This window comes from Leucopleurus acutus (genome assembly GCF_964270905.1).
Source record: "Leucopleurus acutus genome assembly, chromosome: 14".
Lineage (NCBI taxonomy): Eukaryota > Metazoa > Chordata > Mammalia > Artiodactyla > Delphinidae > Leucopleurus > Leucopleurus acutus.
This window is the reverse complement of record NC_139156.1, coordinates 15,265,110-15,292,564: the sequence shown is the minus strand read 5'-3', so window position 1 is coordinate 15,292,564 and position 27,455 is coordinate 15,265,110. Positions and strand designations below refer to the sequence as shown.

General features: G+C 35.0%; 1 protein-coding gene across 2 annotated transcripts in view; it reads left to right on the top strand.

The window, feature by feature from the left end:
* Nucleotides 1-27,455, top strand: part of ATRNL1 (attractin like 1) — a gene marked incomplete at its 3' end in the record, with an annotated part of 683,994 nt that overhangs the window by 16,051 nt on the left and 640,488 nt on the right. For both annotated transcript variants that reach the window (XM_082854377.1, XM_082854378.1), the window contains exons 2-5: nt 9,954-10,037; nt 11,208-11,321; nt 17,986-18,114; nt 19,468-19,676. In XM_082854377.1, coding sequence (XP_082710503.1) covers nt 9,954-10,037; nt 11,208-11,321; nt 17,986-18,114; nt 19,468-19,676 — 536 coding nt within the window. The remainder of the gene's footprint in view (nt 1-9,953; nt 10,038-11,207; nt 11,322-17,985; nt 18,115-19,467; nt 19,677-27,455) is intronic.

Below are 27,455 nucleotides of genomic sequence, written 5' to 3'. Positions count from 1 at the left end.
ATGCTCTACATTTATTTGCTGTTCGTATATTTCTTCCCTCTTTCTAGCACTAAGCTGTCCAGTGTGTCAGTCACTATCCGCATGTGGCTGTTAAAATTTATTAAAATTAAATTTTAAAAGTTCCGTTCATTTTTTTGCACTGACTACATTTCAAGTGCTCAGTAGCCACGTGTGCTTAGAGGCTACCGTACGGGACATGTACAGAACATTTCTATCATTGCAGGAAGTTCTGTTGGACAGCATTGTTCTGGAATGTAAGGTCCAGGAGGGCAGAGACTTTTTTTACTTAGTTTTTCTTGTTTTTTATTTTAATAGCTTTATTGAGATGTAATTTACATAACATAAATCTCACCAGTTTAAAGTACACAATTTAATGGTTTTTAAGATGCACTTAGAGAGTTGTGCAACTGTAACCATAATTTTAGAACATTTTATCATTCCATAAAGTAAACCTTGTATTCAGGAGCATTCACTCTCCATTCTCTCCCTGTCCCCCAGGTCACTACTAATCTGCTTTCTAGAGACCTTCCATGATTCACAGTTTTATCTCCCATGCCAAGAATATTGCTTGCCATTTATTTTATGATGGCCCTCATGACCTTTGCCCCCTGGGGTTCCTCTCATGATTTTATGTTGTATGGCAAAAGGGAGGTTATCTCAGTGATTTTCCACCACAAATCCTGGAGGGTGAGGTATAATTAGCTCCTTCCTTTGATATTAGACTTGATAGCTAACTAAGCACATACTGTTTGCTGTCACTGAGGCCAGTCTGTAGACAGTTTAGTTAGTGTGCTGATGGCCAGTCCAACTGGTATAGCCAGCTTCGTTAGTGTACTTACATGGGGGAAAATATTAACTAATAAAGTCAGTACCTTTGTGGCCAGGATATGATTTGTACAAATTAGTGATCATTCAAAGTGGGACAGGGCTTCCCTGGTGGCGCAGTGGTTGAGAGTCCGCCTGCCGATGCAGGGGACACGGGTTCGTGCCCCGGTCTGGGGAGATCCCACATGCCATGGAGCGGCTGGGCCCGTGAGCCATGGCCACTGGGCCTGCGCGTCCGGAGCCTGTGCTCCGCAACGGGAGAGGCCATAACAGTGAGAGGCCTGCGTACCGCAAAAAAAAAAAAAAAAAAAAAAAAAGTGGGATGATACCCAAGGTGACTTACTGGAGTGTGGGAAGAAAGCATTAGGGCTTATACTACTATTATTTTTAATTTTGATTTTTAAAATTTATACTTTATAGTGCACAATATTTAAAGTAGTATATGTTTATTAACATGTAAATATACATTTACTTGAGTTACATAATAAAAATTCTTACTGATAAGAGCGCATGATGATTAAGGTTTGGAGACTTCTGCTCTAGCAGACAAGGTCACCTAAACTTTTATTAGGGATCAGGTGGACAGACAATGCAGACTTGGGAGTGAGGGATGCAGAATGCACTATAAAGAAAACAAGAAATGCAAGCTCAGCACGGTGTAATACAATAATGTATCGTAGTGCAGAGAGGAAAAAAATACCCATAATATAATCTAGAGGTTCTCTTCATATTGTTTAAAAAGAAATCAATAAATATTAAATAATATTTTAAATAAAAACACTATTTAACAAAAGACTTGCATGTGAGGTTGGCTTCCAAAGGCAACTCTGTGTAAAGACTAGCCCTGAGTGGATCTGATTCTTCTTTGTAGAGTGGTTATGCTGGCAGTAAAACCAGATACTTTGATAAACAGGATTTATTGTTTCCTGTAATACTTTATAATGTTAAAACTATTGCATTTTTCTTATGTTTAAAATGTCTTAATCAAATTTTGTATTCATGGCTAGGATAGAGAATAAAACTTTAATTGATTTAATTTTAGTTCTGTTTCATGTTTGTGCTGGTTTTCCTGCATTTAGTAGTGGCCATTCCTGTGTTATAAACAGCTCAGCATGCTTATTTGATTAAGGGCTCTAGACTGGGCAGTTTCAGCAAGATGAGACATTGGCAAGGCATATGGGCATGTGCAGGCATCTAGACAGGGTTTGGCAAAACTTTTTCTGTAAAGGGCCAGATAGTAGATATTTTAGGCTTTGTACACCAGATGGTCTCTGTTGCCAATACTCAACTCTGTTCTTGTAGCATGTTAACAATCTTAGATATATGTAAACAAATGGGTGTAGCTGTGTTCCAATAAAACTTCATTTACACAAATCGGCAATAGGCCAGTAGTTTATGGAGCCCTGATCTAGATTAACCATGTCAATATGGTTCTCAATCCAAGAACATGATGGCTACAAATTAAAAATAAGTTAATTGCTTGAAACTTAGAATGCATTGTAGAAACGGCATTAGAAATAGAAGAAGCCTGTTTTACCTTTTATGTAGCTGAATTATATGCTACCTAATTTTTGAAAATCTCTACCCAGCTGGAATGTACAGATGATGTTAAGAGTAAGAAGTGAAGAAATAGATTGGAAACTAGGTGTTTGTGGTCAGAGTGTAATCTTGGAGTGTAAGACTTCTGAATTTTAGAAGAACAGTTCCAGGTTGTGAAGATGTCCAAAGTGTGTAATGGGAGTTCTTTGCTCAAGTGGCATGGAGGTGAACATTCTTCAAGCTGAAGAAGAGATCAGGAAACTACAAAGGGGGAATTGCTCCTTCCTTATTGTGGAAGTGGTAGGAGTTTCCCCCCCTTACTCCTATCTCTTAATGGTGAGAAAGGATTTTCCATCCTTTTATCTTGGTTGGTGTCAGCCCCTCCATGTTTCTAGTAGAGTGAAAGTGGCAAAGAGGAAACCTCTTTGCAGTAAGTAGAGGCAAAGGTAGGCTCTTGGTAGGGGCTTTTGCTAGGAATGGGTGATGAAGGTACAGAAGGATTTCAGGGGCTGTGGTGAGTAGAGTTTTCTTTTAAGTCTGTGTAATTGTGCCTCTGAAGGTGAAGCGGATGGGACAGAGTGGGTGGCTCATGTACTCCTGTTGTGTAGCCTATGTGGGGAAACATAACAGTTCTTTCACATCACCTCTTATAGGTGGGAGATACAGATTATAGTTGTAGCTCCTAGAGTATATGTTTCTTTAGAGGAGGGGAAATGTATTTTAAACTAAGGGTAAGGAATTTCCCAACATAGCACAGGACTGGGTCCGTTCAAGTAGGTGGGGTGGTAGAGAAATAGAGGGGTTTTGGGGAAAGAAATCCCCAGTAGTGTTAGATTTCCTCATACGCAGTTTGGGAGGTATATTCCTAATTAGGAAGATAGATTATATTGTAGGTGATAGTTGCAAAGCTTCCTGTTCTTAAATTTCCGGCTTTATTTTCTTATTAAAAGAGCTATATATTTCTTGACTATGTATTAAGGTACTTTTTGAATATGTTACACTTCTCTTCTTCCATTAGAGAAGAAATTGAAATAGAAGTGGTGGTGTAAGGTCATGGAACAAATTAGAATTTTCTTTAAAATTAAGTCTCTGAGGCTCTAAACTGTTATTATACAGGCTTAATTTATGTCTGATAATTTGTATCATTTGGTTCAGCCCTGATTTGGGGTTTTTGTAATTTAAATTATAGCAATATTTTGACTTTAAGGGTTTGTTACAACTGTCAGTTAGAAACTAGGGAGAAGGATTGTTTAGTGGACCCTACTGATGGATCTAAGCCTTGTTTAGATCAAGAGGAACTTTTATACAGAATTTATATGAGGTTGTGATCATAACATTTCTGAATCTTAATTGACATTTTCTATTTGTTGAGACATCATTTTCCTGGTTTCCTGTAGCTATTGTCCATGATTTCCTTTAGAATTTTTGAGTATATTTAAAACAGTTGATTTAAAGTGTTTGTCCAACAAGCTCAATTTCTGTTTCCTGAAAGACAGTATCTGTTCATTTCTCCTTTGAATGGGCTATACTTTCTTGTTTCTTTGTATGCTTTGTAATTTTTTTGTTGGAGACTGGGCATTTGATTATTATAATGTGATAACTCTAGAAATCAAGTTCTTCCCCCTCTTCAGGGTTTGTTTTTCTTACATGTGGTTGTAGTTGTGTACTTGTTTAATGACTTTTCTAAACTATTTTTTGTAATGACTGTATTCTTTGTTTTGTGTGGTTTCTAAAGTCTCTGTTCCTATAGTTTATGGTAAGCTAGTGTTTTGACATAGATTTCCTCAAATGCTTGGAGTCAAGAAAAAATAAAGAATTCTCCCATTCTGTGCACATTGACTCTGTTGGGACACTGCTTCAGTGCTTAGCCACATTGTTTATGACTCTGCCTTACCCTTCACTTCCTTCTTGCTCTGAGTCTGAAAATTAGCCAGAGGTGGAAGTGTAGAGTCTTCTCAGGTCTTTTCTGAGCTTGTAGTCCAAGAAAAGTCTCCCTGGGCATGCATGTGGCTTCTCAAATTCCCATATCAAAATAATTGATTTTCAACTTTTTAATATATACATTTAGAGCTATATATTTCTCTCTAAACAATGGTTGAGCTTCGTCTCATAAATTTTGATATGGTGTGGTTTTAGTATTAACAATTAAAAATATTTTCTAATTGTCCTTGAGACTTATTAGTCTATTGCTTAGTTGTCAAACTTTTGGGGATTTTAAGTTTATTTATTTTTGAATGGTCACTGTATATGGGGCTGCCACTAATTACATGGCTTTTGAATACATGGTTCCTGTAGCCAGTTGTCATTGATTGATTACATTGATTTAATTCAATTCTGGTGTTACTTCTTGTTGTGGCTTAAGAACAGGTACAGGCAGACCGCAGAGATATTGCTGTTTCAGTTCCAGACCACCACAATAAAGCCAATATTGCAGTAAAGCATCACATGAATTTTTTGGTTTTCCCAATAATGTAGTTGCACATAAGAGTTATGTTTACATTATATTGTAGTCTATTAAGTGTGCAATAGCATTATGTCTAAAAAAACAATGTATGTACCTTAATTAAAAAATACTCTGTTGCTAAAAAATGCTATCATCTGAGCCTTCAGCAAGTCTCAAATCTTTTTGCTGGTGGAGGGTTTGAACTACTGTGGGAATTATCAAAATGTGACAAAGAGATACAAATTGAGCAAATGCTATTAGAAAAATGGCACTGATAGACTTGCTCCATGAAGGGTTGCCACAAACCTTCAATTTGTAAAAAATGCAATATCTGTGAAGCACAATAAAGTGGAGTACAAGAAAAGAAGATATGCCTGTAGTCATTTAAAGAGGGTGAGAATTTATTTTTCTCACTGTCAGCCCTGGTTTCTAAAAGACTTTTGCAGGCCCAAAGGGTTAAATAAATCTAGAGGTTCAAGGTTCTCAAGTACATCTACCAGGTGGCACCCTCCTAGGTATCGGGGCACTATCTTTAGCACTGAAGTCTTGCCAGGGCTGTGAACTAAACTTTTTCTGTAATTCTGCTCCTCTCATAATCTGGTCCTGGGCTGGTTTTCCAGTTTGGTCAACCCTCTGGCCTCAGAAATAGTCTCTTTAAATGTTACAGAGTCCCCTGGCATTTACACTGTATCTAAAATTGGTGGTTGGTGAATTGAGTCTTACAGGATCTTGGGGCAAGCTGCTTATGGGTCGGTGTCTTAGTACAGGCACTTCTGCCTTTAGCATATCAATGGCTTTTAACATCAGTCAACTAATTCCACAGTCCTTGTAACTACCCTTGCTATTTTATTTCTCAAATATTAGAGATATCACATAAGTCTCTTGCATTAGTCAGTGCATCACCTTCCTCTGGTATCCTCTCTCAATTCAGCAAAAGTGAAAGCCTTTGTCATTGTGAGCTATAGCATGCCACAGGTTATTGCCACTCTCTCTACCACCCTCAGTGTGACTCTTGTTGCCATCTGGCCAGTGAGTGATCCAGCCCCAGAGCCCATCTTGAAGTTCCTGGTACTGTTAGATTGGTCACACTCCCCTCCACCACCTTGAAGCAGATCCTGAGACAAGAATTGAGCACAGGTAGTATATTTGGGAGATTCAGGGACACTGACAGAAGTGATAGAAGAGAAGGAGCCAATAAGGGAGGTATGTTATCAAGTCAGGTACCACACTGGGTGACTGGAGCCAAATCCCACAAGGAAGTGCACTTCATTATTATTGCAGCAAAGAGATAAGCAAGTTTGGAGTTTTTCCGAATCATTCATTGGCTAAGGGCTGCCCTGGGAGGATGTTGATTCACAGGCACTTTCAGCCCACCACATGCATAGGAAGAGTGGGTTCTAGTAGATAGAGGGAGCCCTTCAACATAGATGCAGGTGCTGGCTCGAGAAAGTCAGGCTGGAGTATATGGAAATGGTCAGAGGGTCTGAGAGGATATGGTGTAATGCTGACACTGTTGGCAACTGTCTATTTTCAGCTATGCAAGATAATATGAGATTACTTTCTAAAGTTGTACTGATTTATCCTATGAGAATTATCTCCACATCCTTGCCAATATTTGGTATTATTAATCTCTTTAATTTTAGCCATTCTGTTGGGTCCATAGTGGTACGCTATTGTGATTTTATTTTGCATATCCTTTATTATTATTGGTTGGTTTGGGTCCAATTAGGAAAGAGAATCACACAGTAATTTTAATAGGAAAAGTTTAATGTAAAGGATTATTGACTGTAGCACAGATTGGAACAATGAGAAATTGGCTAGTAAGAAGTAAAGAGAAGTCTGCAAAATATAGAAGTAGTAGATACAAGGAGCAGCCACTACTACTGTTATGGCTGAGATAGAACACTTAAGTGAGAGTCCCTGTGACCTGGCCTGAGATCCAGACCTTGTTGGGAGAGCAGGCTGTGGCTTACTGAATGGCAGAAAAGTCACTGTAAAGCTGTACCTGCGGAACTTGCTTAACATCTGCCCTTTGGAACTTGCCATGGTTACTTATGGGATGCTGGGAAAAGCTGTTCACAGAGTGGTGTCTCACTGGAGGCCTCTGCTGCAGAACTGCCTGAGGGGAAGTGCTGGGGGAAACTGTTGGTGGCTGGGTGCTGGTGGCCATCAGGTACGTAGGCGCCTAGTACCTAGTGCTGCAGGAGCTTGTTGAGTGAGTACATTGGAACTTGGCAGCAAATCTGTTTCCTCCTGCAGTCTCTCCAGCTTGCTCTATTGACAAAGCCTGCAGGCTTAGCATCCTGCCATCTGGGAAAAAAAAAATATTTAAAGGGCCCAGATCCATTTTCATAAAGTAGGCAAAAAGTCTGAATTTTGAGGTGGGAGGCAATGGATAACTGGCACAGTCTGCCCTTTAATTATTCAGCGTCTTCTGTATGCATCTTTCTAAACACACTTGAACTCCCCAGCAACCAACAAAGCTGTATTTCTACCTAAGAAGGTACACTTTTTCCAAGTGAAGTTCTCATCCTCTGTCCAAAAGGAGGAAGCGCAGGTTTTGAGAGTCATTGTATCTATCACTGGTTATGTTAATTGCTCTTCATATTCAGTCATAGTCGCACTAAATATTCCATTATCTAAAGTCTAAATTGTAAAGTTACAGCTTGTAAATAAAATAAGAATGTGAAGGAGAGAAGATATGTGTGTGTGTGTGTGTGTGTGTGTGTGTGTGTGTGTGTATCAGATAGAAACTATGTAAAGTTGTTACGATACTTACCTATTTAATTTGTTAAAAGACCATAATTGATGCGTATGGTTCTGTTCTTCCACTCCCCATACCGTATTTCCCCTGCCCTCAACTAGAATCTTGGCTCCTGGGAGTTTTACTTGGTAGAGTGACCCACACCCAATGGGTTGAACCCTCAATCATCCTGCTATAGTTTGGATATTTTTTATGGACCTGTCTTCTAGATCTCTCATCCTCTTTTAGCTGTGTTTAATGTGTTGTTAAACCCGTCCATCGAATTCTTAATTTTGATTAATGTAGTTTTCAGTATTAGAATTTCCATTATTTTTTTCAAATATACTGTTACTTTTTACAGTTTTCAGTTAACTGCCGAAATTTTAAATCGTGTCTTTTGTCTTTTTGAACTTAGTATGTCATATTTGTTTTATAGGGCACATCTGATAATCTCCACAATTGGAATATCTTCAGGTCTCTTCCAGAAGATATTCTGTTGGTTCTTGTTTTGTTGTCATCTATCTTTATGTGTCTTACTATCTTTGATCATAGTAGACATCTTATTTGAAAAATTATTGGTAGAAATAATTTGAGGACTAGGATAATGTTATCTTTCTTCAGAGAATATTTTTGTGTCTTCCAGTTAGGAGCCTTGGCATGATAGTTCTAGTATCACCTTAAGCCAGTGGTAGGTCTTGGGGTTTTCTGTCATCCTGATGACTTGTAGCTGGGTTGCAGTCCACGTAATGGCTGGTTTCTGGTACACCTTTACCCTTATAGAAAATTTTTGTGTCCCAGTTCAGAGTGCCGTGTTGTTTATTTGAGCCCCTACCTTTTGTAGGTTGTTGCATCCAGCTTTTGTCCCCCTTCTTCCTTGAGGCTATCAAAAGTACTCTCAGCCTTTTGGCAGTCTCTAATAAATAGATAAAATTCTCCATAACAGAAGTAGCTCTGGATGCCTGGTTCCTCTTTAAAGAATTTGCAACTTCTGGATCTTGGCTTAGTAGGTCTTACCATTTTGTTACTTATAAGATTTAAACATTGTTCTTTAGCTTTTTAAGTTATCTTCAGTGGAGGTTTGTCTGAATTAGCTCATCTGGAGCTATTATTGGAAGTGAAAAATCAGGACAAGCTATTTAACTTGTAATTTAAAATGTGCTTCAGTTTTCTCATCTGTAATATGGAATTAATAATTACTATCTTGTGGGGCTTTTGAGATTTTTAAGTGAGGTAACACATTATGAGCTTACAGTGATACCTGATACTGTAAAATGCTCAATTTATTATTATATTACTTTGAGAACATTGGAATGTTTAAACACTTTACCAAGCATGAATTAGCCCTTTTTTAAACCCAAACTAATTTGCAGGGATTACGAAAGACTTTCAAATAACATTTACATTAATTGACCTTTTGGTTATCCCTGATTTAGGCAAGTGAAACTCTTTTCCTTGAATGTTTTTGAGACTCTACGCTATAAGGAAAATTTAATTTTTGTCTAAAACTAGATAATTACCCTGATGTCTGTGTAGACATGTATGTATGTATGTATGTATAAATATATGTGTGTGTATGTATATGGGGATATATAAAGACTGATAAGCCAGTATGTGTGTGTGTGTATGTCTACATAAATACATAAAGGCTAAATGGGAAGATATCTTAGTTATTTAAAATATTGTATTTTGTTGATAAAATATAATTGGGCTGGAGCTAAGGAGAACAAAATGAAGTAGAATTGGGTTATTGTTTAAATATTTTAAAATTCTGAAAATTTGAAGCTTTTCTAAATATCTTTTTCTTTCCTGTGTTTAAAATAGAGGATAATTACAAAACCCTTGATTTACCCTATTTTTAAAATTGACTGAGTTCTTGGACTAGATATAAAGTTGATGAAAGAAAATGATTCTAAAATCAGGTAGTTGAACTCAATAAAGTCTGGTGACAGCTTACTTTAGCAGTCTTGCTGCATGAAAAGCAAACATAGCTAACAATGTAACCTCCAAAAGTGCTAGGTACATATACTATTTCTCTATTCCATAGATCTGCATCTTTCAGAGTGCATTTGATCTTCTTTCTTTTGCATCTATCTAATTTTTGGGCAGAGTAAGTTTAACAATCTATTTTGCATCAGCATAGAACCCATCTGTATAATGTTGCCTTTCAATGTGTTTTTCCACTTTGTAAAATGAAACAATCATAATACATAAAAATTTAAAGAAATTCAAAATAAGTTTCCTTTGAGATTTAGAGAGATGATACATGGCAATCTGAAAATTTTCTTAAGTTGTAAATAAATTCTCCTGTTTGGAAGTTTGGTTTAGTGTCTTTTAAAATTTTTTATGCTACAGTGTGTGTTAAAGTTACTTTAAGGTAATCATTTTCATGATTTTGTTTTCTAGGTTAACAGAACCTTCTGGATATTTAACAGATGGTCCAATTAACTATAAGTATAAAACTAAATGTACATGGCTAATTGAAGGCTAGTAAGTATACAATTTGCATTAAATTATTTATTCTGAAATGATAAAGAAGGTGATTATATCAGTGTTAAAGCATTAAAATATAACAACTTCATAGTTATATAGTTTATTCTGTTGCTTATTATTGGAAAACATTATTCATGATGTTTTAAAATGGGATTGATAAATTTTAGATATAATGTTTAATGTAAATTACAATACCCTTTTACTTGTGATAATAGTTTGATTTTTACATATATTTATTTTTAAGTTATGTTACTATGGCATTAAGTCAAGTATGCATTTTTGGTTTCTTTTAAATCGCTTGTTATGGAATTTGAAGACTGCATAGAAAGGATAAAAATATTCCATGCTGAATTATGCCATTGGTTCATACTATTCAGCATTTTAGTTCTAAGGGTGTTAAAAAAAGAACATTTTGTAAAAGAGAGAGTTAATTGTCCTTTTAGAGGCATTTTTCAGTAATTAGGGCTTGAGACTGAATTTATCTATTTAAACATATTATGACTGGATCATAAATGATATGAGTTGTTTTTGAACTATTTTATGATTTTAAAAAGTGTATTTGGAAAACTGGGTTTTTATTTTTGTTACTTTGAAGGTGTTTTAAAACTTCAAGGTTATTAATTCCCTGTGTACCTGTGGTCTCATTCATTTGTTAACAAATAAGAGTATATCGTATTGAGACCTTTTGATTAAAATTTGAAGACCTTATTAGTACCTCTAGTTAAGAGTTCATAGAAATAAGAACAGTCTTGAGTGTTGAATTTAAAAATCAACTTTATTCAAGTACAATTTGCATACAATGAAATACACCCATATTAAGTGTACAGTTCAGTAAGGTTTCAGTAATGTATACAATTTATGTACCTCCACCTTAGTCAAGACATAGAACATTTCCTCTTGACTAAATTTTTATAAGACATAGAACATTTCCTCTTGACTAAATTTTTAGAAAAGGATGATACATACATATGGCTGGTTAATAGATTTTGGAGTTGTATATCATTTTTACAAATTAGATATGACTGGTTATCAATCTTTTATACTGATGATGTATGGATTTATAGCTAAATTATCTGTAAATAGGTTTTTAATAAAATACTCTAAGATTTCTTTAGACCGTGCTTTACATATTACATATTAATTTTAAAATATTTTAATTTTTTTCAGTCCAAATGCAGTGTTAAGATTAAGATTCAATCATTTTGCTACAGAATGTAGCTGGGATCATATGTATGTTTATGATGGAGATTCAATATATGCACCTTTAATAGCTGTACTTAGGTGAGTAGTTATGTTTAATTGATGAATTTATAGTCAGTTGTAGAAAAGTAACTGTATAATTTATTAATTTTAAATATATACTCATCTTTACTGCAAAAATAAATTTAGCATAGGCGTTGATGGCTAAACTTCAAAGATGGTATAAGACTATGATGATACTGTGACTGTCAACTTAGGGGTATATATAATAATGTAAACATTGATATAACAGAGATAAGTAGTTACTGTTTCAGAAATGTAGATTTATTAATAAATACCCCTTATTCTTGCTGTACATATTTCATTCTTTTAAAGTGAATTGAATCTGTTTTCAGAACTATCTGTATTTGGATAGATTAATGTGAGTTCTAGCTGACAAAGGAATTAATAGATATATATTTTATAGTTATCTTTTTATTTTAGAGAAATTATAAAATTTTAAATTCTGTAAAAAAGGTTAAGTTATGCTTTATTTAGTGGTTTAATAAAGAAGGTGTTTCTATCAGTTCTCACAGTTTGGGAATTTTGGTTTTTTCCAAATATTTTATTGTTAGTAGTCAGGTAGTAAGATTTAATTTAAAAATTTTAAAATCACAGCATTTTCAGTATCAATTTAAAACTCTTTATTATGTATGTACAAATTATTATGAAATGTTTTATGAACAGGAGAGAATATATTAGATAGAAAATTTTTTGAGCATATAGTGTAGATTTAGTGTAAAATTTAACTGCCATGATTGTTGACCAGAGTTATTCATTACATTATTCCTTACTTTTGTTACTTACACAGTATCTCTTATATGTCCTGTCATTGTTAAAAATTTAAATATGGGTAAAAGCTTATTGTTCCCTTCAACATTTTAAATTTTATTTTTCTTTTTACTATTTATGTTGTAAATATTCTGTTTTAACAGGAATGTAAAGTATTATTCTTTTGGGCAAACACGTAAGGGCTGTATTTCCAAATGACTGTTTGAAAATGACTCCTTGAGAACTTAGATGCTTATTCTGTGATATTGCTATTGCTCAAGATACTTGTAGAACTTAATTTTTGAGTTGTTTGAAAATTATAGAAAGGGTATTCTGGAGTAACCTTTCATCTAACACCAATAGATAGAAAATGGAGCAGAGCCTTGTGAATAATTACATTGTAAGATAATTTATTGCAACAATTAGATAAGATACTAGGTTCAAACATTTATTTTTAGCAATTTAGATATAACTGTTATCATTCCTCTATTTTTATGACATTATTGACTGACCATCATTTAGATGTGTGCCTTTTCATTTGTTTTTCTAGTAGTTGTGATGACTGCATTAATTAACAAAGATTCACTAACACTCTTACCAGCCATTTCTTGATACTAAAAGAAGCTTTTGTAAGATAATTAGCAGGATGGGATTTAGTATATGACTGTGAAGATGGAACCAGTGACTTTTCATCAGCAAGTGTTCCTGTTAACTATCCTGAGAGAGATGGAAAACTCATATTTATTGAATATCCACTTGATTGTAAACACTGTACTAGGCAGTTTAAATGTCATCAGTCCTTGTTAGGATATTGTGGAAGAAGTACTATAATCCCCCATTTATTGTTGAGAAAATTGAGACTCAGAGAAAGTTTTACTTCTAATAGATGGTAGAGCCAGGATTAGGACTTGACAATCTCCAGACTTAAAAGCCTATACTGTTTGTACTTCATTTTACTAAGAATTCAGAATCTAAATGTTTGAATTATTCCAGCTGTATAAGAATTTATTATTCAACAAACATTTGATAACCTCCTCAATTCAAGAGACTGTCATAAGCCTGGAGGATGCAGTAAGGAGTAAGATACAGGCCATTGCAGACACCAGCTACCTGAAGTTGCGCCCAACTTTATAGGTTAAGTGCACAGTCCTTCACAAAACTGACCTCACTTCAGATAACAGCTGCAAGTTCAGGGGTCTCCAGGCTACCTGCCCTTCTGACCAGCTGGCTACAAATTTAGAGGTGCCTGTGGCCCCTTCAGGTTCAATAATTTGCTAGAATAACTCACAGAACTCAGGAAAGCACTATACTTATGATTATAGTTTTATTATAAAGGATAAAAATCAGGACCAGTCAAATGAAGAGACACATAGGGTGAGACCTGGGAGCATCTCAAAGCTGGGTACTCAGGACATATGTTACCCCCCCAACATATCAGTGTGTATTGCCACTTAGGATGCTCACCTGATTTACAGGTGTACAGAGTTTTTTTTGGGGTTTCCTTTTGTAGGCATTATTGATCTAATCATTGGCCATAAGGCTGAACGCAATCTTTAGCCCCATTCTGACTCTGGAAGTCAGATTGATTTCTTATGGCTTAAAGCCCCAGCCAATCACATGGTTGGTTTTTCTGGTGGGGCCAGCTCCCATCCTGAGTCACCTCATTAGCATAAACTCTGAGCCCACTATGAATAACAGAGACATTCCTATCACTTGGGAAATTCCAAGGATTTGGGGGCTACATCACCACACAGTAGTTGGGCCCTGGTGGTGGTATGTACACTGAATTTTTATACAGCACAATAAGTGTTATAATCAGGTTATGAAAAGAGTGCTATATGATTTCAGAAGTAATGAATTCGTCATGGTGAGTTTCATCATGAGTAGAAGAATGATAGACAAATTGTGGGGGTCAGATAGGACATTCTAGGTAGAGAAAAACATACGTACAAAGGCGTGTACACACTAAAGAACATTATATTTTGCATCAGTAGTAAGTAGTTATGAGTAACTTGATCATAGGAAATGTGAAGGGATAGGTAGGTGCCAGATTACCCAATAAATGGTAATCAGTAACATCTACTGAATACTTACTATGTGAGGGGCAGTGTGCAAGAGTTCTTTATATATATCAAGTCATTTAATCCCCACAATAACCTTTTAGGTAGGTATTATTATTGCCATTTTGTAAATGGAGAATTAAGGCACAGAGAGAGTCTGTGAGTGGCCCAAAGTTGCTTAACTGGTTGGTGATAGAGTCAGAATATGAGCCTGATTTTATAATGCTGTAATTACTGTAGTGTTGCTTTCTTGTTACCGCACTAAAGAAATTGGACTTTATTCTGTAGGAAAGACTTTTTAGAATACGGAGAATGGATTGGAATGGAGACCTGCTATTTTTTATTGTGTGCTAGACGATCATGTGCTGGACACCATGTTTGTAAAGTCATAGGTAGTGATAATTTGAGGCCTAGAAAGTTATTATATTCCCAAAGAGTGCCTGGGGACACTAGAAATCCACAAGCAACTGAATTCTAATTCAGGTGTTGAGGTAATTCACACCCAAACTGAAATTCAGTCCCCTGAAGGTCCTGTCTTCTACTAGTTCACTTTTACACCTAGTTTTTGGGGTCTCAGGTCAAAGTGAGGGCCCTGTGTTCCACTTTTTGGTTTCCTAGCTATGTAAAACAGCCCAGTTTCTTAGCCCTTCAGACCTCATCTCCAACTTTGAAATCAGTGAATGCCCATAAGGAGAAATGGCTCTAATTCATGGGCTTACCCTTTTCTTAGTTCTCCCAGTACCTTCAGGCTGATTTTTTTTAACTGTCATTTTTTCTGGTTGATTTCAGTGGGAGGGTTGGTTGGTCCAAATTGGTATGTTATGTGAGAAGTGTGAGTCCTCTTTCATTTACTGCTTTCAAAACACTTATAAACAAACAACCAAGCAAACAAATCTGCTCTTTTCATCTGTTTCAGAGGGATTAATCATATCTGTTATAAACATCTGGGAATATTATTTTTAGTAATCATTTGATATAATCTCACTGCAATGAAAAATATATATGTGTAACTAAAACTGGTCTTACAGAATTTTAATTGTGTTGACACCCTCCTTTTAAAATCTTTTCTTCTTTCACAAACATAAGCTAGTCAATGTTATAATAGTTATTACAACATCAAGCATTGATTACTTTTTAATTTGTTTGCTTTTCAAAATGTGTTTACAAAATAAATTATTTGACTGTAATATTTCATTTTGTTCTGTCAAATATGATTTGAATGAGGGAATTCAGTTCCTGGTGGTGCCTAAACATAAGCTTAACAGTGTCTAAAGGCATTGACTATTTTGAGTAATGTAATTTGTTGTTAGCAGCTTCTTTTCTTTCTCAGATTTTATGCTTTCATAGATTTAGAGAGGATAGTATGTATAAATAAATGAAGATATATAATTTTCCCCCATGAACAAGTAGGGTTAAAAAGGGAGAAGTATCAGTTATTAATTTAGAACTACTGCTTTTACACATTTATATTTCTCCCCATAAAATTCACTTTCTTCTGTGTGTGTATGAGTAATATTGTCTTTTGGAATAATTATATATTAATGTAATTTGCATAAGTATGCAAAATTCTAAAGAAATATAAAAAGTGTGTATTTTAACATGTCCTAAAATACTTAGATTAGTGTATTGGAAATGTACAACTTTAACTAGAGTAGCATTGTAGTCACTTAGCTGATGTGGAATGTTCTATCTAGCTTCATGAGAATTTGCAACTTGTGGGGAAAAGTAAGGCTATAAGGTCACTTGTTAGAGTACCGGTGGTTTTTTTGTATTTATTTAATTGGAGTATAGTTGATTTACAATATTTTAGTAGTTTCAGGTGTACAACATAGTGATTTGATATTTTTATATAGATTATACTCCATTTAAAGTTATTATGAAATATTGGCTATATTCTCTGTGCTGTAATTACATCCCTGTATCTTACTTATTTATATCTAGTATTTTGTACCTCTTGATCCTCTTCCCCTATCTTGTTCCCTCCGCCACCCCTCTCCCCACTGGTAACCACTAGTTTGTTCCCTGTATCTATGACTCTGTTTCTGTCTTGTTATATTCATTTGTTTGTTTTATTTTTTAGATTCCACATGTAAGTGAAAACATATAGTATATGTCTTTCTCTGTCTGACTTAATTCACTAAGCATAATACCCCCCAGGTCCATCCATGTTGCTGCACATGGCAAAATTTCATTCTTTTTATGGCTAATATTCCATTTGTGTGTGTGTGTGTGTGTGTGTGTGTGTGTGTGTGTGTGTGTGTGTACCATATCTTCTTTATCCATTCATTTCTTGGTGGACACTTAGGTTGCTTCCATATCTTGGCTTTGTAAATAATGCTGCTAAGAACATTGAGGTGCATATATCTTTTTGAGTTAGTGTTTTCATTTTCTTTGGATATGTACCCAGGAGTAGAATTGCTAGATCATATGGTAGTTCTGTTTTTAATTTTTTGAGAAACCTCTGTACTGTTTTCCATAGTGGCTGCACCAATTTATATTCCCATCAGGAATGCACTAGGGTTCCCTTTTCTTCACATCCTCCCCAACATTCATTATGTTGTCTTTTTGATGATTGCCATTCTGACAGGTGGGGGTTGATGTCTCATTGTAGTTTTGATTTGCATTTCCTTAATAATTAGTGACGTTGAGCATCTTTTCACGTGCCTGTTGGCCATCTGTATGTCTTCTTGGGAAAAATGTCTCTCCATGTCTTCTGCCCATTTTTTAAACAAGGTTTTTTTTTTTTTTTTTTTTTGATATTGAGTTGTATGAGCTCTGTATATATTTTGGACATTAACCCCTTATCAGACATATCATTTGCAAATATCTCCTCCCATACAGCAAGATTGTCTTTTCATTTTGTTGATCGTTTCCTTTGCTGTGGCAAAGCTTTTAAGTTTGATTAGGTTCCATTTGTTTAGTTTTGCTTTTGTCTCCCTTGCTTGAGGAGACAAGATCCAAAAAAATAATGCTACAACTTATGTCAAAGAGTGTTCTGCCTATGTTTTCTTCCAGGAGTTGTATGGTTTCTGGTCTTACATTTAGGTCTTTAATCCATTTTGAGTTTATTTTTGTATATGGTGTGAAGGCATGTTCTAATCTCATTGTTTTACATGGAGCTATCCAGTTTTCTCAGCACCATTTGTTGAAGAGTCTAGCTGTTCTCCATTGTATATTCTTGCCTTCTTTGTCATAGATTAACTGACCATAAGTGCATGGGTTTATTTCTCAGTTCTCTATTTTGTTCCATTGATCTGTGTGTCTGTTTTTGTGCTAGTACTCTTTACTGTTTTGATTACTGTAGCTTTGTAGTATCGTCTGAAGTCAGGGAGGGTGATACCTCCAGCTTTGTTCCTTTTTCTCAAGATTGCTTTGGCTATGTAGGGTCTTTTGTGGTTCCATACAAATTTTAGGATTATTTGTTCTAGTTCTTTGAAAAATGTCATGGGTGTTTTGATAAGGATTGCATTGAATCTGTAGATTGCTTTGGGTAGTATGGACATTTTAACCATATTAATTCTTCTCCAAGGTGGCTTTAAATGAAGGTTTACATATGACTTAAGTTAATGATCACCCTATAGTATTATGACAAGATGGATGGCAGGACAAAAGGGAGAAATGGGACATAGCAGTCCAAATGGTGAGAAGAGAAAAAGGAGTATGGTGGCATGAGAGTGGATGTTAGTCTGTTGGCAGCAGTAGCAGAGCTAATTGGTGAGAAATGGCTAGGAACTCATTTTAGATTTATTTTTCTAGTTGCCCATTCTAATATAGATACTTAGTGATTCTGACAAGAATATTATTGAGTAAATTTTGTGTGATTAACTGTCATATGTACATTAATATACAGAGTGTTCAATTTTGCTCTCTTACAGTGGTTTGATAGTCCCTGAAATAAGGGGAAATGAAACTGTGCCTGAAGTTGTTACAACGTCTGGCTATGCACTGTTACATTTTTTTAGTGATGCTGCATATAATCTAACTGGCTTCAACATTTTTTACTCGTAAGTATTTTTTCAAAAAAATTCATATTGTAACGATTCTTATAATTTGACTTAAAAGAGTTTATTGTTTGTTTTTATAAATGTCTTATATACCAGGAACAGGCTAGTGTGTTAAATTCCAAAATATATAGCATCTCTTCCTAAGTGACATAAAATTTTAATAATATCCCCAAATACTGTCCAAGCTTGTATAGGATAGTTTCTAAGTCTTAGGACACTATGGTAACAAGTTAAGTTTGGTTAAAAATTAATAACAAAATTAAAAATTTTTGGAAAACGATTAAGTAAACATATTATACAAACAGTGTCACTTTACTGGTAATAACGGATGTGTAGGATTGCAGGGAGCCCTCATCTGCCCTACTGTGCTCCAAGGTATTTTATACCTAATTTGGAGAGTGAATGAATGAGAGCTGAGTTTTCATAGTCCTTCTGTATTCTAAAGACTGTACTGGATGCTTTATATATATTATATTCTTTAATTCTCTTCTCATCAGTCTGTCAAATGGGTATTTTTCCCATTTTACACATGAGGAAATTGAGGCTTAGGAGATAAGGTAAGTGGCTATATACCACTGTCTCCTCTAAAATTAGAAAGTAGTATTTATTGAGCATCTATTGTGTAGATTCTGTATACATTTTTATATCTGGAAGTCCAAGGGTGAAGTGAATTAGCCAGAGATGCTTTCAGTTGCTTTCATTAGGAATGGCCACAGAGGAACTTGATACATTTTTTTTTTGTTTTCTTCAAGAACGTAGAGAATGATACCAGAGAATTTTTCACGAGGAATAAAATATTCTAAATATCCTTGAATCAGCAATTTATTATAGGATTTATTTATATCAAGAATTTACACAAGGGAGAATAAATATATAGTAGAATATAATCAGCTTTAAAATAAAACTTGGTAAATATCCTTTTATTTCCATAACAGTGTATAAGTGATAGCATGCTGTTTAAGTATTATATAACCAGTTTAAATCATGGCTTCTCATATTGTTTCAGGTATTCATGAATTTAATTTTTTTCTGTGAAATATATATTCAAAGCAGTTGAGTACTTAAGTCTTTACAAAACAGTGTGCTTGGAACTGTATAGATCCTGCAGGTGTTGAGTATGTAGTCTTGGTAGCAGAGTAAACTCAGTGAATGAACTGAGGCCAATTGCAAATATGTGTAACCGAATTGCTTTAGGGTTTAAAAGGTACAGAGTAAAGAATTGAAGTCGCATTGTAAAATTGCGTTAAATGAAGCACGTAGACACAACATAAAAACTATAAAGTTAACAGAATATCAGCCAAAGTTCTTTTTCAGTTGTCTTGAATTTGAGTATATATGAATTATATTTTACAGAATCAATTCTTGTCCTAACAATTGCTCTGGTCATGGGAAGTGTACAACTAGTGTCTCTGTTCCAAGTAGAGTATATTGTGAGTGTGATAAATACTGGAAGGGTGAAGCTTGTGACATTCCTTACTGTAAAGCCAATTGCGGCAGTCCAGATCATGGTTACTGTGACCTAACAGGTGAAAAGCTGTGCGTCTGCAATGATAGTTGGCAAGGTAAGTGGCTTTTGAAACATTGATTTATGTATCTAATATATTAATACAAATTCTACACTCATTTGTTTTGCTGTAGTTTACACACCCAAATCTCATGTATTTGTTTTATTTTTAGAATTTCAGTAACAGTCAACTTCTTAATAGCTTGCTTCTTCACAAATAAAATCAGTAAAGATTTTGTCTATGTGCTATTTTGGGAATCAAGTGAAGTTATATATGAAACTCCTTAAATTGTAGACGTGTGATCATTCTGATCTTCTTTAACTTTTTGTTGAGTTCCCAAAGATTGGTGACGTGGCTGAGATTAACACACATGGTACATTCAAATTTGATTTGTAATGGGTAATATAAATAGTATATTGCAAAAATAGATGCTCATCTGGGAAGGTACTGGACTATATTAAACTTGTTTCTTGGGAAAGACTGACCTCTTGTGGCTATGTTTTAAAAGAACATAGAGTATTTTTAAAAGTTTAGAAGTTTTACAGCTGCTTATTGCAAAAGCAATGAGAAGAATTGGGGAAGAATTTCTAAACAATTTTTATAAATATCTATTATTAAAGATTAATTTTAGACTGCATTGAAGAGTTTTAGCTTACTTAAGTATTTGGATATAAAATCATAAATCTTGTCATTGTGGAATTTAATGAAGAGATAGGTCCTAGTTATCTATATACTTACCCACCCAGAACTTGCTTTGTGCAGATTATATTTACATATTGAGAGCTTACTTTGTGCCAATGTATTAATCCTGTTGATGGGGGAACTTTGACTCAAGAAATACATAATCCAAAGTTACATGATCATGTGTTATTATAACACAGTGTAACAGTAGTAGCAATAGTTCCTACCAGAGCTGTCTAAAAGTAAAAACCAAAGAGAATGGTTTCACATTCAACATTCTTGAGACAAGTTAGAAAAAATGTTACTGAGTGTGCTGAGTACTTATTTAGAGGAATTATTTTAGGCTTTCTGTAAATTATGCCCATTTTAAACCCATGTTATTTCATTAAAAAATTAGTTGTTCCAACCATATGAAATACCAGTGATTTCTTATTGAATTGAATTTGATTTTCTACTATGATTATGACAGATACACATTTCTCAGTGTTTTTAATTATACATATAAGGCATATATTTTGTTGAGTGGCTATTTTAATAAATCATGACCTTTCTTCCCTTAAAAAGTGCCTTGAGTTATCTTTTTTTTCCATTTCAGTCTTGAAACTAAAATAACGTCCTTTTCTATGGAGAGAATAGTACACCAAGAATATATTTAAATTAAGGCCTGAGAAATAGAAGTATAGCTTGTATGCTTGGTGTTTTTCTGACTGGTCTTCATCTGCTATTAGTCCTCATCTCATTTTAACAGTCTTGAAAGCAAAAGAGGGATATATTTGTATAATATTCTCTATGAACAGCTCTGTCCTTTTTTGCTCTTCACTTCCTTTTAGTAGTTCTTCTTTAAAATGCTTTATTTTCTGGAGGTTTTGTAATATGTACCTGGTTGAAAATATTAGCTTTTGTTTTTCTGGCTTTTGTTTATCAGCATTTCACATTTTATTATTCTTGTCAGGAGTGCCTGAAATCATAAAAATTCCTGGCTCTTAAATGTCTATAAGCAAATAAAAATGGGGAAGCAAATGCTGGGTTTGTTTACTTTTGAAGCAAAGTGATAATATGAATAACTTTATATATATGTATTAACACATACACATATGCATGTACACATATATTTTAAAAAAATGAGAATAATGTTAAAGTGATTTATTATAAAATACACAGAAATCAGATACACTTTTATACCACTATTAATTCTTTGTAATTAAATAATTCACCTCTGAATTGATATGAATGTTTTGTGGGTCGTGTTTGGTGAAACGGATATTGTGCGTCTTTCAAGACAGATGATGTGCAGGTTGGTTTCTTTGAGCCTCCAAACTGACTCCTGATTCTGTATCTAAGGAAGCATATCTTAAAGTAGGTGGGATTGTTGACTATATCACTAGGTTTTAATTTTAGATGTATGGAATGGGAGAAACCATTGAGGGGAAACGGAGAGACATTTGTTTCTAGGGCATCTGAGGAATGATCAAAGAGCTGGAGATATTTGAAATGAGAGCTGAGGAGGCAATCTTTATGAGATTCAGAGTCTGGCAGTTTTTAATGTGTTATTTGGAACTGGATTCTTTGGGTTAAGAATAACAGATTGTTGCTACCTTCATTATATTTTATCCATTTATGTTGGTTAATTTTACTTACTCTGTTTGGTTCTGTGCTAGTATATAAAAAGAAAATAAATGTTGTTTTCTAGAAACTGAGATTTTATTAAGAGAATACAGAGGAAAAGCCTAGATTTTTGTTAAGTCTTGAGTCCCCTTCCTCACATTTCTCTAGTGCTTGTCCCACCTAGGCTTCACATCTCCTTGTTTTCCAAGTTTAGTTTTTCTATGTAGCATCTCCTAAGAGTTTGGCTTAGCCATTACTATACTTCCCCCCCCCCCCCTTAACTTGCTCATCTAAGTCTTTCTTCCTTAACCATCTGCTTTCACCTTTTTACTGTTTTAGGCAATAGGAGTATGTTCTAAGACTAGATGGCACCATTAAAGTCAACTGTCCCCCTTTTTCTGTGGAAAGCACTTGTAACAACCAAAAGCTGAAATAGTAAAGAATATAGAAAATGTTAGTGCAACATTTTGAAAAGCATACAAGTTGATTGTATAATGTTTAATTTTGTTACAATGTGTAGTTTTCAAAGACAATGATATATACATATCAAATAGATTACTTAAAGGGTAGAGACCTGTGTGGATTCATCTGCTTCTGTGACATCTTTCACTTAATAAAATTTAAGTCTTAATAAGTCACAAGAGGGAAAAAGACAACTTTGAAGAGCATTTTTTCTTTTAAGATGGCTTCCAAACATTGGGATAGATGAGGATTTTTTTTTTTCTTTTTTGGCTACACCATGTGGCATGCGGGATCCTAGTTCCCCTATCAGGGATTGAACCTGTGCCCCCTCCAGTGGAAGCGCCGATTCTCAACTACTGGGCCACCAGGGAAGTCCTGAGGAATTTTTAAAAGGCATGAAAATCAAGATATAATAAATTGGATTTATGTTCATATGTAAATAATACAGTAGAACATTAATTTTCAAAGCAGACTCTTAGATACGGTGTGTTCCCACCCCCCCGACTCCCGTCAACTCCCTAATCAGAGTGGCTCCAGGTTTCTCTCTTACATAACTTTAAAAAATCGGAACCACTATAAGTCTTTGATTTGATTGTAAGCAACAGAAACAGTTCTGGCTTATCTGAGCAGAGAAGGCAGTTATTGGAAAGTATGTCAGGGACCACTGTCTACCAGCATTCATTCTTCCCTTCTTTTTAGTGATAGAATTGACTGAGTTTTTAGCTCAGCACATGGTCTTCAGCTACATACCACATTTTTCTGCCTTCCTTGCGTCTAGTATGGTTATTGTGCTAAGTTTAGGGAAGTAGGATGTGAGTGGAAGTGCTGTGTGGGAATTTTACATCATTGAGATCTTTTCCAATGGCTGGTAAATGGCAGTAACTGTAGTAAGCAGTAGCACTTGCCCATTTGCCTCTAGAATGTTTTATGAGAGAGGAATTAACTTTTAGTTTTTTTAAGCAACTTATTTTTTGTTCTCTAAACCTGTACAAAAGGATATTGGGTAGCTCACAAAGGAGATGGGAAGGCTGGAAAAACCTTGGTTAGAAAGGGGTAGGTGTAACAGAAGGCTAGGTGGGTTGTTTCCCAGCAAAGATGAAGCCACAGGGAAGTTTGATTAAGATATTCCTGTTACTGCCACTGGACCCTGGGGTACCACCACTGGTGTCTTTACTGTGGATACTGTATGCTACAGGCTTGGGTAGAAAAAATTCTAAATTCTCCCCACATCTTTGTATCACTTTTGAAAATTTGAAGGCCTGCTTAGTAAAATCTACTTGGCTAAACTTAGGTCTTATCCATGACTTGCTTGGCTGCCTTGAGATATAGAAATAGAGAATTTAACTTTTCTCAATTGCTGCCTTGAGATATAGAAATAGAGAATTTAACTTTTCTGAATTGTGTAGTAGGAAAGGATTCTGTTTCTGAACAAAATTCACACAGTGAGAGATTTTCCCAAACTAGGAAGGGGGTTCAAATGATTGGAATCTTCTAAATAAATTAAAAAATCCAAATAAAGTATTTTAAAGTGTAGATTGTTGCCATAATTGACAAGGAATGGGCTGAATAGTTCTCTCATGCCTACTCAGAAAAGCTTTGCAATGTGGAATAGATGGTAGGAGTAGACAGGTTGAAAAGATAAACAAGCAGTCTTCAGGGTACAATTCTTTCCTTACTCTATTACAACAAAACATTTTCCACCTGTTTTATAGAGATGAAAAACAGGTTACCAGGTCTTATATACAAGACCATTGCTTAGCCATTTAAAATTTGTCCCTGGTCCTTTCCTATTCCAGAATGCCCTGTTCAATCCTATCGTTCAGTCCTTTTACATGTCTTCAGGATATTCTTTATAGATATTCAGCGTTCATTTTCAGTGCGGTTCAGACACTGTTCTCATGTAAGGATTGAAGTTGGTTGTTTTCAGCCTTTAGATGATTGATTAAAAGACAGTATCTTAATATGTAAATCAGGTAATTTGATAGTTTTTTATAGTGTTTCCGATTCTTTATTGAAAGTTACACTTTGGATTTATCTCAGTTCCTTGAATGTTCGTTGTCCCTAAATATTTCAAGGCCTTTCTTATTTCTGCACTTCCCCCTACAACACCCTCACCCCTTAACATTCTAAGACTGGGTCACATCCCCCCACGTACTTTCATAGGACCCTATCTTTTAAATTTATAGCTTTTATCACATTTATGTTTGTGTGATTCTTTATTATCTTTCCTACTGGAATACAAACTCCATGAAGTTAAGAATGACTATATTTTGATCACCTTTATGCCTACAGCATCTTCTGTAGTGCCTGTTGTGTATAGTACGCGCTCAAATTTTGTTGTTGTTGTTGAATGAATGAATTAGAAATGTATTAGTTGCTGGTTTAGTGATATGTGGACATTCAAGTATAGATGTTTTAGAAGACTAGTACTCCAATAACTTATGCAATTTACTTGATATATAAAGCATAATTTTAAATATTGAGGGAAACATTTGAATTTGAGCATCTGGTCAGTTATTTTCTTTCAGTCCTTTGGTTTTAGATTTTAGCATTTGCCATTGGGTGGCAGTATTGACTACCAGAGCACACACTTAGATTCCATGGCATTATTTAAGTTGTAAAAACTTGATGATTTTGTTTGTTTTAGAAAAATATAAAATCTTCTAGCTCAGATCCATGAATATTTTATCATACATTATGTTTTTTCTGGGTTAGTCACGTAACATATTAGGACAGAATTAGTTACTTTAGGATAGTGTGTATAAGTACACGAGACTATAGGTTGCTTTAAAGAAATCCACAGCATAGCTTACCTTTCCCTTTAGAAATTTAATAATAATGAACGTGATCTCTCTATTTAACTTTGTGGAGAGACAAGCAACAGATAATGTGCTAGATTAAATTCTTCTCTTTTTGTTCATTTTCCCCAACCAGCAAAAACAGCAAATCCAACTTTTTGCAAGAGCCAATAAAATAAGTTTTTATTCCTCAGCTACTTGAAAAGTTGTTTAAAAATAGTATTGAGGATGTATATATAACACGCTTTATTTACTAATTCATTTATTTTTGTTCATTTTATGTAACAAAAATTTTAGAGCTTCTCCAAGTGCTAGGTACTATTCTAGGACCTTTGAATACATCACAGAACAAAGAAAGTAAAGATCCTTGTGGATCTTACATTCAAGCTAAGAGAGACAGACCATAGATAATCAACATAACATATATAGTATACATATAATATTTTAGAAAGGGATAAGTGTAATGGAAAAATAAGGTGGAGCTGAGAAGGAGGGATAGGTAGATCTAGGGATGGGAGTTACAATTTTAAATAAAATGATCAGGTTAGGCCTTATTGAGAAGGTGACATTTGAGTAAAGACTTGAAGCAAGTGAGGGAGTTAGCTCTATAGATATTTAGGAGAAGGGCATTTCAGGCAGAGGGAATAGCCATTGGCAAAGGCCCTAAGGCAGGAACATGCCTGGTGTGTGTGAGGGCCAGCAAAAGGCCAGTGTGCCTGAAATTGAATGACTGAGGGACAGGTTGTCGGATGTGAGCTCAGAGAAGTTGCAGAGCAAGGAGATGATCGAGGATATGGAGGTAAGGTGCTGGAGTGATGGAGGTTTGTGAGGAATGGAGCTAGATGAGCTAAGCCTTAGTGTTGTAGGCTATTGGAAGGATTTTGACTTTTACCCTAAGTTAAATGGGGAGCCATTGTAGAATTTTGAGCAGATGATTGATATAATCTGACTTAGTTTTAAAAGGTTCCTGTTGACTTCTATATTGAGAATAGACTATGAAAGCAGAGTACCAGTTAAGAGACTACTACTGTAATTATAATCTAGATGAGAAATGATAGTAGTGTGGGCAGGCAGCAAGGAAGGTAATAATTGCTTAATACTGAATGTGATTTTAAAACAGGGTTAATAGGATTTGTTGATGCATTGGATATGGGGGATGGGAGAAAGAAAAAAGTCAAGGATGACTTGAAGATTCTTTTGACCTTAGAGTAAGATAGAGTTGTCATCAGTTGACATGAGGAAGATTTTAGGAGGAAGATCAGTTTGAATTTGGTATGTTACGTTTCAGATGTCTTTTAGACATCTAAGAGGAGATGTTGAAAAGGCAGTTGGAGTTTAGTGGAGAGAGGTCTGTACTGTTTGGGGCTGATTGGCTTAAAAATGTTAAATTGGAAATGGTTGATGATACTTAGAGCCATGAGATCAGATGAGATCATGAGGGAAGGGAGTATAGAGAGAGAGAATAGAACAAAGGACTGTGGGTTACAATAAAATTCACAGAATATTCTGTGCTAGACATAGGTTCCTTCCTTGTGGAAGGTTACCTAATGTTGAGATATTTACAACCACATACTTTATTGCCTCTGACTTAGATAGGTGGGATACACAAATCCTGCTTTCAATCCCAGCTATCTCTGTATTTGTCATTTTCAACTAATCAGAACCAGTCTATAAAGCTTTGTTTGCAAGCCTTTCACCACTCAAAAATAGTAATTGGAAAGCACTGATCTTTGCTAACAGAAGGGCAGTTCCTTTCCATACTGTAATCACATCATTGACCTAAACTGTGAGAACCAAGTATTCTTGGAACAGATCTGGTGTAGTGATTACCACTCACAAATTCATTGTTCTGTAAAATTAGGATATTGTCAGAACAGCTGTGGACATTTAAAATACACTAAAGTTGATAACTGTCCTTTGGAGATTGGTTTTATGGGCCTAGAAAATGTTTAGAATACTTTGGAAACTGAAACAAAATCAAAATTTTCTGATGATGTTAGAAGATAGGACTCTTGCAATGATGTTATCTCATTTTGCCTTTTATTATGGAGAACTTCAGATTCAATACGATCATAAGACTATTTCTGGAGTGATTACAGTAAGTTACATGTACCTCTCTTCAAATCTTCCTTCTCAGAATACGTTTCCTTTCCTATTAGCAGTCCAGTTTCTTTGTGGGAAATTGCCTTTCACTCATTGAGAGTAGTCTTGATGGGACGATAAATCCAGATACCTGTCTATTTTAAGCTTGGTTTTCAGCCTCTTTTTAAAAATTCTTTGAATTTCCCCA